Raw genomic sequence first — 14284 nt, 5'->3', positions numbered from 1 at the left:
AGAATCTAGTTAAGTTTTTATTACAGGTTAACTTTATTTTTCCTACTAATGAAACATAATAATCAAAGTCGTATTTTAAAGTACTCTTATATCTTTGTTTATTTTTATAGTATAACTAACAAAGAAAGTTATAAAAATGTTCAATAATTTTAATTCGAAATAAAATATTTTTCTAAATTAAAGAAATTCAAAAAAGTTTTTTGAAGAAATACCCTTGTAGATATACCAAATTATTTTTCGTAGAACTGCATTGTGCACTTGTAGTCTAGTATATTTTCTCTTTTTAATAAGCCTTTTAAATTTCATTGTATATGATATGGTAAAAGATGGTCGTTCAATTTACTATGGGATAATTCAAAAGACATTATGACATGGCATACTTATAGCATAGATAATAATGCAGCGACGCGGCCGAGGACGAGACACACAATGGACACTAACTCTCAATGCGCAAGAGCGCTCTGGCTGATGATGGTTATTAAATAATTAATGCGGGCACTCAATATGTGAGCGTACTTATGGAGGCCGCTGGAGAGCTGCTTCCAGAGCTCAGCTTTCTGCTTCCAGCTCCCGGCTACCGGGGGCTCGGTCCCTGCAATTATCAACAGGTGGTCCCCGCCTATCGATCCCTTCACCTCCTCCTGTCATCTCATGTCCTGATACTCCGATCCTGTCAGGAGTGGCGGAAATCACTAACTTATCTTTTTATACATCAAGAGCTGTCATTGTTCATTAAAACAATAAAATTAAAAAATAACTTCGTATAAGCACTTAAGAGGAGCCATGTAGAAGACATGAAAATAAAAATATATTTCTAAAAGGCATTACTGAGGAATTTATTCATCAAAACGATTCACTTTCTTTTTTTTTTTAATACTGTAAGCTTCAAATTAGTAACCATTTCACTATTCGGATGCAGACAATAGAGGTATTCATGACGTTGTGTTAAATGTAAAATGTTTTACCATGTTAAATGTTATAAGTAAAGAATTGTGAGCAGCCTTATTTAAAGTCATGTTGAATATATAAGAGCTTCTAGCGGATTTTTTGAGCAACTTGTTTTATAACCTTTCCTTCCAAAATTTCACATTATTCTTTACTTCTAAGTTTTCATTATACTAATTTATTACAACATGACGAAATTGAGTGAAAAGTGGAAGTTTGACACTGATCTTATAACTTGTGAGAAAGAGAATAAAAATGAGCTCATTGACAACAGTCATTACATTATTATCATTGCCATTCATTGCTTCATTAGTTATAAAAACAAAAGAAAAAAAAATCAAGCAAGTAACCTCACAACAAACAAAATGATGACGAGGTCAGCTGGTCAGTTGCGTGACGTCATTCTTTATTTTACAATCCTAATGACTCTCAACCATGTTAAAATGTTATAAAGTTTTAACATGGTAAAAGAAGGAAATATTTCTCCATTTAATATGATTTTTTTCATTTATCACGCTTAACATGTTAAATGGAAAAACTTATGTTAAATAGAGAAATATTTCCTTCTTTTACCATGTTAAAATGATATAAAATATAACATGGCTGAGAGTCTGTTACTAGGTCTGTTAAATGGAGAATGACGTCACGAAACAGAACAGCTGACCTTGTTTTATTTGTTGTCGTGTTAGGTTACTTACTCGTAGTTTGTATTTTGTTTTGTTTTTTCTTTTGTCTTGTGTTTTGGACTTTTTAAAAAATGCAATCAGTAGCCAAACTTTTACACTTCTACTTTTCACTTATTTTAGGCATGTTGTAATAAATTACTGTAATCAAAACTTAGAAGTAAACAATAAGTTGTGGCTGGAAAGGTTACTAAACAAGTTGCTCAGAAAATCTGTTAGGACCTCTTATGCATTTATCATGACTTTAAATAGGGCTGCTCACAATGCTATAATTATAACAATTAACATGGTAAAACATTTTACATTTAACACAATATCATGAATACCCCTAATGTAGAGAGGTACAACTATGAGCCAGGCTTGAAATACGGGCTACCACATTTTCTCCACTACAACTTTACGGTCAGATACCATTACAGGCATGGAAGAATTTAAAACAATTCAATCTTAATAACAGGTCTTCCTCGCTATGAGGAAAAAGGTGTATTCTTGCTTTTTTCAAAGTATTTCAGAAAATATTCGCTTAATCTATAGTTTCAAACATAGCACCTTGATTTCGGTTATGATACAAACTACGTATATTAGGCATATTTTAACAACCACATTTGAGAGTCAAGAACTGTATGAAGCGTGTGCAGTAAAGGGGAACAAAAAATTGCAACTGTTACGAAGATTTCTGAGGATTCCGGAGATAATTTTTGAATAATAAGTAAACGTAAAAAAAAAAAATTGCCTTACTTTCCTTAGTTTTCTACCTAAACTATATACAAGAAATACAGTTAATGCCATTGCACAGTAGATATTGGAGTATTAAACATGTACACTCCCTGAGGTTTATTTCATTCAGGAAAAAACTACGATTTTCTCTAATTTTCATACTGAGCTCCATATCTTTGAAACTACCTACAGCACTACAAAACTTCAAATTATATCATTTAAAATTAAATGAATTCTCTAACATGTTAGTCCTTATAGACATTTATACGTCTGATGATTCATGAGGTATAGCTTTAATAAATCAAATGTTTATCCCAACAACAATAAATCAATATTTTGTAGATTTTTTTGACAAATATCATAAAAAATAGTACTCCGACAAATACAATAATTATCAACTACTTTATAGCACGTTCAAATAGCTCAATTTCTAATGTACCAGTTCCTGAGCTATAATTTTTATAAGTCAAATATTTGTCGGAACAAATTTTGGAAGAGACAAATCCGTACTGCGCACGCTCCGTATAGTTTTCGAAAGTCATTAGTAATTGGAACAGAACAATTAATTCCTTGGAACGTTTTTTATCTCGCAAACTCAATATCTCTTCGAAATGGAACTAGCTTTACTTAAGTTCGAAGCCTGATAAAATGAAACAGATTTTATGAAGTCTTCTAAATCGTACCTCTAAAATTAATTGCGGAATTATTTTTTTATCAATTATTTTTGAAAATTATTCATTTTTACTTCTTTACTATGAACACCTAAGGAAGCATTATTTCTTAATAAATTGTTTTCTATCTTCTATACCAACATCTAATATTTTCTAACTTCATTTACCAACTTCCCGGTGGTCAGGGAGTTTTCTTTTCTAAACATTTTCACACTCTTTTCAGAAACATTGTTGTAAAACTAAGCTCTCTAAATAGAGTTTCTGAGCATCCTTGAGTATAATAACCTTTGTGAATAATTTTTTACCACAATTTTAATAGTTTGAAGTTGGTTCCCAAATCTCTCAATGTTTTTAAATTATGGAGGAGACAGGTGCAGGTGATGAAACCTCTGTATGTAGTGATGTCATGTAGAAATGAGAATTTTTGTTGAACTATCATTACCTTGTAATTTTATGTAGGCTTAAATAACACAAAATCTTATAATCAGCCCAAAATAATAACTTGCCTAGTCTAAAAAATGCAATATTTACTAAAAAAAACCTTACTTAGTAGAAAAAACTAAAATCAGATTTAAAATACTTTTCAAATCATCCTACAGAAGTAAAACATCGTTTCGAAAGTTTTAAAGTGCTGTGCGGTTAAATTCTAATAATAAATTAGGATTTCCATAAGAAATGCATTTATAGCTCATTCGAAACCTTATTGCTATTTTTTAAAATTATAATTTGAAAGAATTTACATTAATAAAAATACGGACAAGAATGTAATGTTTTTTATTGTATTTTGTTCGTTTCGTTTAAACGCGGTAGCTAACATGTTTGAAGTATAACATGAACAATAGCCCAAACGAAATGATACATTCTCAGCTAATGGATGAGAAGACCTACTTTCTTCCTGCACAATAGTGAACTCAGTTCGTATTACTAGGGTATGTTCTTACTCATTAATCTTGTAATCCTTCTGACGATTTCTTAGAGAGAACTAATATCCATGGAAATGTAAGGTTCGTCTGTTTATTAATTAATCAAAAATCAAGTTCCACGTTTACTGAAGACCATATAAGGATGGGATTGCAAGTTTGGGTAAAAATGTTCTATTATTGCATTAATGTGAGTTTTATTCAGTTCGCAGAATGACTTTCTCCATAAAATCATCCTTAGTATTTTCAATATCGATCTATACATTAGCATTTAGTAAATGAAAACTTTAGTGAACTGTTACGTTTTTATATTTATGTCATACTTTTGAAAAGTCAATCTATCGAATTACAGACTCATTCAAGTACAGAGAAGTATTGTCACAGCAAATTATACAGAAATATCTATTCTGAATTGAGCTACGATTTATTTCAACTCAAAGTTGAGTGGTTAGTGAAAGTAAAGGGTTATGAGCGCACCGCACCAATTTTTTTAATTATAAGCTTCAAAAGTCAATGCTACTGTCTGCTAAGTCTAACACTGTGAAAATATGATGGAAAAAAACATAAATAAATTAGTGGTATATAATAAATTCATGTTTCAGATCACTAGTATGATCATTTATTACAGTTATAAAATTATAGGCGTTTTAAGGACGAATAACTAAAAATTATGTTAAATTAATGCTCAATAATCATACTTAATTCAAATTTAAATATTTTCGGCAATTAATGATACAATTTAAGTCATCCAAGCACCCGAGATTTATAAATGAAGTTACACTAGAACCAGATGCAGTGATAACTTGTTCACCAACAGGAATCGAAGGCCGACTTAACATTCACGGAGCGAATTGACTTACCCATTCAAGGAACTGCGACTGACCCAACCTGTTCCGTAGTTGCAGTATCATTTCTATGCCGATTTAACATTCTGTCTTCTTTTTAACAACAAAACCTCAACTCTTTCTCAACTGTTTTTAACTTATCGAATTTTTCTTCTTATTGTCGGTTTTTTTTTTTTTTGACAGACCATTGGCCAAGCTGGGAATCAGTTTCGATGAAAGCAATCCACTTCATGAACGAAGTTTTATTTGCCTAGAACAGAAAAAAGCAAATGACGAAATAATCTTTTCCAGGTTTATTTTTTAATATTTGTTTTAGCAAGAGACTCATCCCACGCTTGGCCCATCTTGCGAAGAGAAATTGTGACCTTTCATGTGTCCTTTCTGTGAAGGGTCACAGGTTCATGATTTCGGGAAGTGTGTGGGAGTAAAATCCTGGGCAAAACATGGTCCCTACCTATACATCATATCATAATACACCCGTGCCTGGTCGTCGCATATCATATCATTAAAGATTACCTTAGTAAGTAGAGGTGAGTGTTAATTTACAGTCTGTATTTCCTTAAGCAATTGGAAAATAAATGCAATGAGAATAGAAGTTTCTTTTTTTTTTTTATCAAGTAAATTCTGTTTTATTAAGTTCAAGATGAGCTGGACAAAGGATATCAGAATGTGTAAAATAAGTTTTGAGCAGTCGTTGATCGAATATATAAGATCTTGTTCTGGTTTCAGATTCAGAGAGGAGATAATAAAAAGAGATAAAGAACATCAGTAACTTATTTGTGGCTATCCTTAATATGCCTGTTTTGCTAAGATCATAAGTAAGATCTTACATATTTTCAATTTGCAGCGTCTGTTGCGACTTTCCCAATATGATGTGATCAATTTGGCACCTTGCCACATTGCTCATTTTCTATATTCCTCCGTTAATGAAGAGCGTAAATGATATTATTAGCCAAGTCTGCCGTAGATGGTACAGTTTGATTTATAGTATTATCAATATTTTAATTATAGAATATTCAAAGTTAGAGGAAGTATTCAGTATTAGCCAAAAGAGTTTCGTTGAATTCTTACTTAAACTATTAATTCTGACGTTAGCTCACAGAATTGGGGGACATTGAGTAATTCGAATCAGCTAAATAAAAGGTATTTTAAGTTATTGTGAGGAATCCTCATACAAGACAGAAACTCCTCGTCGATTCCGACTACTATAATATTTACTGAACAAACGGTCTAAACTCGCAATCCTTTACAAGAGACTGATCTACATGGCTATAATAAAGCCTATCTGGACATACGGAGTTGACCTTTGGGGCTTCACTAAACCATCGAATTCCTATCGTATCCAATACTTCATAAAAGATAAATGCTTCTTACTTTGTCACAAATCAAGTTATCCATCAGAACCTCAATGTTCCATATGTAGCCGATTAGGCCAGAACCAGATACCAATCCTTTCATGATAAACTTCCCAACCACCCAAATCCACTTGTTTCTAACCTGGCTTCTCCTTCATTACCTGATAATCCTCCAAGGCGTATGAAAAGAAGATGGTCCCTAGATGAATGTTATTGGAGTTCTATCAATGGGTAAATTCTCCACATGTTTGTATCATGTCATTACATAACTTATAGTAGATTTACTGGTTATATATATTTCTATACAGTCGTAAATAACAATAAAGAAATTATTTTCAAAAAAATAGTTACTGTGAATACTACAACGTAATGTGAAAAAAGATTTTTTTTTTTTTAATGTAAAATATTAAATTTTCAAAACCATTTATTAAAAACGGTTTCATCATAATCTCTAAAATACTATACTCTATATTCATTTTTTAATTGAATCTAATTCATTATATTCTCAGACTAATTTGATAAATGATTTGAAAATGGCTGTTGAGCCATTTTTACTAAAAAAAAATCGTATATTAAAATGGAAATGTAATAAGTATGAAGTTAATAATAATAAGTAATAAGCATTAATTATATATATAAGTATCAATCGAACCGTTTTCAGGGATTGTGTTAGTTGGTACCTAATTAGTTCCTTATCCATTATCCATATCTCATTATCTCAAAAAAAAAAATGTATAAAACAAGTTTTGCAAATCAACCCCCATGTAATCTTACAATTATATATTTCCCATTAAGTTATGAAAGACATAAATGACATTATGAATCTAAAATAAACAGCTTTTATAAAATTCATATTTTTAATTGAAAATAAAATTATTTTTTTAATATTTTTGTTCATTTTATGAATTTAAACCAGGGTGTAATACTCACTTTTCCAACCATAGTTAGAATGCCAAGGTACCCGCATGGGTACCAAAAGTTTAAAATCCCATAAAATTTTAATAGCTATTTATTCAAATATAATCCACGTTACGACACAGTAAGTAATCAAAAACCAAAATTTTTCATCTCTTGTTAAGGGCTAAATATGTGTATTGTATAGTAGAGGGTCCCGCTTTAGTGGAGAAAATATCACGTTTATCAACGTGTCAATAACAAATATCAATATCAAGTATCAATAACAATCACTATTAACATCCTTAAGCAACCATAGTACAGAACACGAATACAAGCAGGATTCCGATAAGGAGGAAAGAGACTTCATTCTAAGAGAATCCATTCATTCATCCCCACCGTATCCTTCCGCCAATGTTTTTGTAGCCCTCCTTTCCATTCCCCGACCCCGTGCGTATATAAAATATAACATTCCTCCCAGAAGAGATCCAGACGAAGAACCGGTTTGGAGAAAAGGCAAATCAGAAGGTAATCAGATACAAATTGGTCGCCTGATGGATTCGAGGCGATGTTGGCGCCGTGGTTCTTCGTTTTGTCCTCAGAGGCGCCAAGTCGGTGTCTAGTTCCTTTTGGAGTCTGCGGCCTCGCCACCTCTTGGTCGAGGCTCATTGTCCAGGGATCCATATCCTCTTATCATGGGCTTTTCTAAGGTATTTATTTTATATGAATGTATACATTATTTAAAATTCCATAATCGAATAAGATCATTAGTGTTAAATGTAAGGATCTATCCAATGTAACATGATCCCTCAGTAGTCTAGGTGCGAGATAGCGTATAAATATTCATTTTTTAAAATATTTTCTGAATGAACATTCTTTACATCATAATTAGAAGGATAATTGTACATACATGTGCATGTTTTAGGATAAATTAGTATACAGCGACATAATATATATTCAAATATCCAAAAAAGAAAAAAAAAAATGTTATTAATTTTACGTTTACAAAGTGACGGGGAAAAAAAGAACAAACAATTTAAATCGGTTAAGAAATTTTTTCAAAAAAAAAAAAAAAAAGAATAATTATTCGGTTCATGATTTGCTTGGACCCAGTACTACATTTTGGAAAAAATAGAGGGGAGGCGGAGGAAGAAAAATGAACCCAAAACGCACTTTTACAACTCAAACAAATTTTCAAGAACCTCGATTTGGTGCACAAGATCTTAAAATCCGCGACGAAAATAACAGGGACGGGAGAAAAATATTGATATCTCCAAAAGGCACATTATAACATTACATTTTTCATGTATAAATAAACGTACACCCTTATATATGTATATATAGAATAAATTCAATATGCAATACCGAAACTACAGTAATTTTTTACAATTTGTCGTGTTTTATCTTTCTCATTGTTTATTCTCAGTTAACAAAGAATAAATTTAATTTGAAATCTTTTTAGAGATTCTTTGTATTCAAAGATTAGTAAGTGATTAAGCAACTAGGAGCGATGGAATAAGTCCACAGACTGCGTCTATTCAAGCTGATTGTCCACTTCAGTGTTGGGCAAAAGGTAATTGCAATTATTAGAGAAATACTTTATTTATCTATGCTGCCTAAATACATCAGGTTGCTATCTCACACAGCATACTTATCAATCCGTAATCGGACATATATAAACTACACATACATGGTATAATCAGAAAAAAAGAGATACAATAATAAGATATAATAAACGATTTTTTTCCCCTACAGTTTCCTTTTACAATCAATTTCGGTCTGTACAACAAATACAAATGTTTCAATTCATTCCTATTTTTCCTTCTCATTTCTGCTCCTCCAATTTCACCCTTTTACAATTTTTTAATTCACCCGATCAACAAATTCGCTCTCCGGAATTCACCCTCCTAGAACCTCTTCAGTGACTCGCTAAACAAATTCAATATTAGACGGTAATGTGAGATCAGACCATTATTCATAGTCACAGCAGTAGATCAGTTTACCAAAAACAAACAAATAGATACATTTTACGAGAATAAGACTATCAAATAGATTAAAAGGAAAATATAATAAAAAACCGGTTACAGGAAACACTTGAATGGATAAATAAGTTTAAAAAAACAAAACAATAGTACTAATAAAATAAAATAATTTAATGAATAAATACGTTAAAACACACAAATAGAGAGGTCAACATATTAAAATAAATAAATAAATAAAACAAAGAATAATCTCCGGAGTAGTAAAATATAAATGCGATTACTTTGGTCTAACTAGAAATTGAAATTTTAGACCAATATTACAATTACAGTGGTTCATCAAAAAGTCGAAATTACTAATCAAAATTCTAATTTCTTTTACAAGTTTCGAAATAATTGTAATACTAAATGCAATTACTTTTTGCCAAATTCTAGTCCATTAATAGACCATGTTCTAACTGGTCAAAGTTTGATAAATCGCTCAATATAGTTGAGTGTCCTCATTGAAATTAAAATGTTCAATTTAAAACTCAACTTTTATATGTTAAATATTGGCTATTGAAGGGAAATAGGACTTATAACATTTTTTTTTCTAAGAATAAAGAAAAATAATTCAGTTCATTCGGTTACTAAAACAAAATATAAATTTTCTTTTTCTTTATATTTTAGAAATTTAAAACTAGTGATTCGAGAGCAGGTTGGCGAATTCGACTTATTTATACCATTATACCTAGTCAAAAAGGAACGCACACCTAAAACATGCAGCCTAGTAATTAGAAATAATTCACAATTCTCACGTCATACTCAGAGTCTCGGTCATGTATTTCTCCGGGCTTAATTTGTTGGACAATTGGTTTGGATTTTCTCCCATATCCATTATTTTTATTTATTTATTTTCTTTTTTGCTGTTTTTAATAATAAAATTAAATACTTTTGTTCTTGATTATTTTCTAGGAAGTTGGTTATTCTTGGTGAAAAGCTTTATTGAGAATTCCCCCCCCCCCCACCTCGTAAAAAAATTATATACATATACATAATTAATTTAAAAACAAGCCATAGTATAATAATTCGGATCATTTCTTCTTTAGTAAATCTATTGTAAATTATTATTGAATCAAAAAACCCTGTAAGTATTCAAATTGCAATACAAAAAACATTTAGACCAGAATTCGCAGAATTGCGTTGTATAATATTTATGATAAAATGACTAATACCAGAATGATGAAAATGATTTATATCATTGGATGTCTATTTTATATTATTTTTTCTTAAGCCGGGCAACAGTATGCTATTAGAACCCTCTGTTCAAATCATTTCTCAGGGCTTATAATACCAAAAAATGGGAAAACACCCCGAAACGTAAAACTAAATCTAGAGTATTAAATAATTTTCTAAAGAGAGTTTTTTCACCTCACTATCTTAATACATAAACATAAAATACATTTTCATACCATAAAAAAATTGTATTATGTAGGAATGACGTTACATTTTACTCCTAGAGGTTCTATAGTGGTAGTGACAGTGACAGTTGCGCATTCGCAGATGATTGATACACTTGATACAATCAATTATCAAGTAAATTATGACAGTACGACAGCAAATGTTAGGTTTCACAATTATGGTAGCTGCGTTTAGCGTGAACATAGTGAATATCAATATATTATCCCTGTTGTATCTGGAGAAATAATTTGAGGAGAGTTCCAAGAAAAAATTGTTGCACGACTTGAGAAAAAATATATAAAAAATAGTCATCTAATGATACAAATCATTTGTATCACTCTGGTATTAATCACTTAATCATGAGTATTATACAATTCCGTGAATTCCGGTCGAAATATTTTTTTTTTATTACAATTTGAATAATCACAGGTTTTTGATTCAATAATTATTTCGAGTAAATTCACAAAAGAAGAAACTGCAAATTATTATACTATTGCTTGTTAATTAAAATAATTATGTATTGTATAATTTTTTCTAGGAAATTATCCTTTTCGCTGCATTGTGTTTAAACGGAAGAACAATGAGTTGGATAGTGAGAAAACTGCCTGAGATCTTTTTCAAACGTTGAAATAAAGTAAAGAAGTAATAAAAGAGTAATGTAAAAAAATTAATAATAATGAAAATTACTAATATACCCTTTTGAACTGTATATAGTGAAAAATTGAAATTTATAATTATAATAAGGGATTGCACAATAAAAGTATTATATCAGCAATAATTTTATTACAAAACTAAAAAATTCCAAAATTAGTGTAAGGTTATTTCGAGTTCCTAGGTTTATAATCAGGCCCCCTATGACTTTGTCTATCGAGTTGCACAAAATAGTCATTTGAAGTATGTTCACTAATATTGGTACGATCTAACTCCCTTCGTTGTCATCATTGTAATACATGATACCTTATTCCATATTTGTCAAAAAAGGGTTTGAAATTCAAAGCTACCTTGTATTTTCTGGTTAAAACCAACACAGAGCACGCCAACTGAATGTGCAGCACAAATTCATCTAGGTGGAAGGCGAACGGGCGACAATTTTTCAATATTAGCAAACCCCATATAAAAGAAATGTCGAATATTTCTCTAGCATGCAAATGACGGCAAACTTATATTTACGACTCGCGAAGCAAGTGAGACGTATACTGAGGCACGTGCACGAAATTTGGACGATGAGTGTGCTAAACTTAATAGGCAGGATCATGCAATAACCTTAAATTCTTTTCGACTTCTGACTGTTTTTATTATTATTTCACCATTATCTATCGTCTTTCTTAATTAATGCTTTTATTTTTATCTTATATGCGATATAACACGAGGAGGCCCCTCACCTCCGGACTTAAAATAGCTCCTTTTTAGAATGAATAGCTCATATATGACATTAAACATAACAGGTAACCTTAAAATACCAAATGTAGTAAAAGGTAAGACACAACACGAATTACTTTTCTTTTTCACAGTAATGCACTACTAATTAACTTTTTGTTTCTGTTTTAGAGGGTTCGAAAAAAAAAAAAAAATAATAACTTTAAATAATATTAAGTTCCCTATGTAACCGATCTAGCCCGAACCAAATATCACTCCTTCCATTATAAACTCTCTAACCACTCAAACCCCTTAGTTTCTAATCTTGCATCCTCTTCCATTCCTGACAATCCTCCGAAAAGAAGATGGCCACGAGACCATCTAATGTAAAATGGCATTAGAGTGCTACCAATGGGTAGTTTCTCTACACGCCTGTAACACTTCAATTTAACTTAGATCAGATTTACTAAATGTATTATAATGTACAGTTGTAAATAGCAATAAATAAATATTTAAAAAATAAATAAATAATATTAATGACATGATTTACATTGTTAAATTTCCGTTCACAGGTGCGCCTCCAAACCTGGATAGTTTTGGAAAAATTGATCTTGAAATGATCCAATCATCAGCTAACTAAGAAGACCGGGAAACATAACAGCGCTAGAAGACATGGCAAACCTACTTTGGGGTTACCTGCTGGCTGCCTTAGCTGCGGTTTCAGCTCATAGAGAACACAAGGTGAGTTAATTATTTAAAATAAGTGTTTATGGATATGATTAAGACGGATATGGATATGACCCGTAAAGATGAACAAGAAATGGATTTCGTTATGTTATTTTATTAATTGTATCATTAACAATTCAAAATATAATAATTCATAAATTACACTGCTAGTAGATCTGATGATGATATCTCGATTTTTATTTTCGATAATTGTATCTTGACTTATACACGGTAGGGTTGTAAATATCGATAATATATACGTCGAAACGATAATTTTCAAACTTATCGAATATAAGTTATAAATAATATTGACATTTCTATAGATATGGTTCCGATATCTTTATTTTAAACAAACATCAATATTTAAGAAATATCAATATTAAATAAATTTTAAATAAATTAATAAATTAAATATTAAATAAATCTGCTTATTTTATTTTCTATTCGTTATAATTGTTATCTTGATTTTTTGTGCTTAATCCTGATAAAGGCCTAAGATTCTAGCCAAAATTTAGGTACTAATAAAATAAGTTTTATTTATTTTTGTTCATTGACTGAACCTCCGACCATCTTTTTCCGATATTTATTGTTTTTCAAAGTGAGATAGTTTTTTTCTGTTTCCCAATAATATATACATATATTTTTTTGTTTCTGGCACTAAAATCATTCGGCTCTCAAGGTTTCAATTATTGATAATTTTAGAATAACGCGTTGACTAAATATCAGAAACATGTTTAATTCAAACATGAAACTTTTAGAGGTGGCTCTGTAATCTATAACAAAATCAACCAATACTTTTCCTCATGCAAACAGGTGGGCGGAAAATTAAAAAAAAAGTAATCGGAAGTCTTCCCGATGAGAATTCTAAAGCGGTAACTGGAGAATTATTGAAGGAAGACCCATTTTCACTCCCAAGGGACTCCTACCTCAAATTTACTTAAGGCGGTTCGAAAAAGTCATTTCCCTCGTTTTCAAATGAGAATACTTAAGACGTTATTTACCTTTCTCCATCACTTATTTACAAAATGGCTTACTTCATGATGATCAATGATTGAAGTAGTAAACGTTTTAGAAGCGAATTTTTTTGTAAATTTCTCAGGAAGATGAACGCTACTTGCAGTAAACTAATTTTTAGTTTGAGGAAGAAAAAACTGTAGGTCTATTCCGCATATATTATTTACAAAGATTTGGAAGCCTATAAAAATAGTAAATATATCAGTACTACAGAAGCCCACAAAAAAGTACATCTATTTTTGTTTATTTATTTTCCGTAGCATCTTATTATATTTTCTCATTATTGAGTTTCCTGAAAATCAGCCTTTTCCGGCAGAGTTCTACTAGGTAAATAATTACCAATATTTCAAATTTAATGATAAATGTCGTTTGATAATAAAATCAATGGGATATACTATGAAATATAGACGTATACAGGAAATTACTTTTAGGCATGGATAAGCAAAAGTAGAGGATAAAATTTATAATTTGCCATGTTTATACCAATCCAAAACTTTCCTCCAACTACGAGCTAAATCAGTTTTCAGAGCACAGGTATGTCAAGGAAAGTACTTTTGAGCATGTGTAAGTGAAAGTAATGGATGATATTAGATAACATGGATACTGAATAATTTTTACACTGATCCCAAACCCTCCTCCAGATATCGACCAAATCTGAAAAGCAGTTTTCAAAATAAAGGTTGGTATTTATATGCAAAAGAACGTTATGAAATTGTGATGGGTCATTTAGATACCAACC

At 30.8% G+C, this 14284-nt stretch overlaps 1 protein-coding gene across 3 annotated transcripts in view; it reads left to right on the top strand.

The window, feature by feature from the left end:
• LOC106677403 (uncharacterized) overlaps nt 1–14284 on the top strand; it is a 70777-nt gene that overhangs the window by 47054 nt on the left and 9439 nt on the right. For all 3 annotated transcript variants that reach the window (XM_014415325.3, XM_014415327.3, XM_014415326.3), the window contains exon 2: nt 12378–12546. In XM_014415325.3, the coding sequence (XP_014270811.1) occupies nt 12478–12546 (69 nt within the window). In that variant the 5' untranslated portion in view covers nt 12378–12477. The remainder of the gene's footprint in view (nt 1–12377; nt 12547–14284) is intronic.

The sequence above is a fragment of the Halyomorpha halys genome, unplaced genomic scaffold (assembly GCF_000696795.3).
Source record: "Halyomorpha halys isolate HHAL.00 unplaced genomic scaffold, Hhal_1.1 Scaffold98.1, whole genome shotgun sequence".
NCBI lineage: Eukaryota > Metazoa > Arthropoda > Insecta > Hemiptera > Pentatomidae > Halyomorpha > Halyomorpha halys.
The sequence above is the reverse complement of the archived record's forward strand: the minus strand, read 5'-3'. Positions and strand labels throughout refer to the sequence as shown.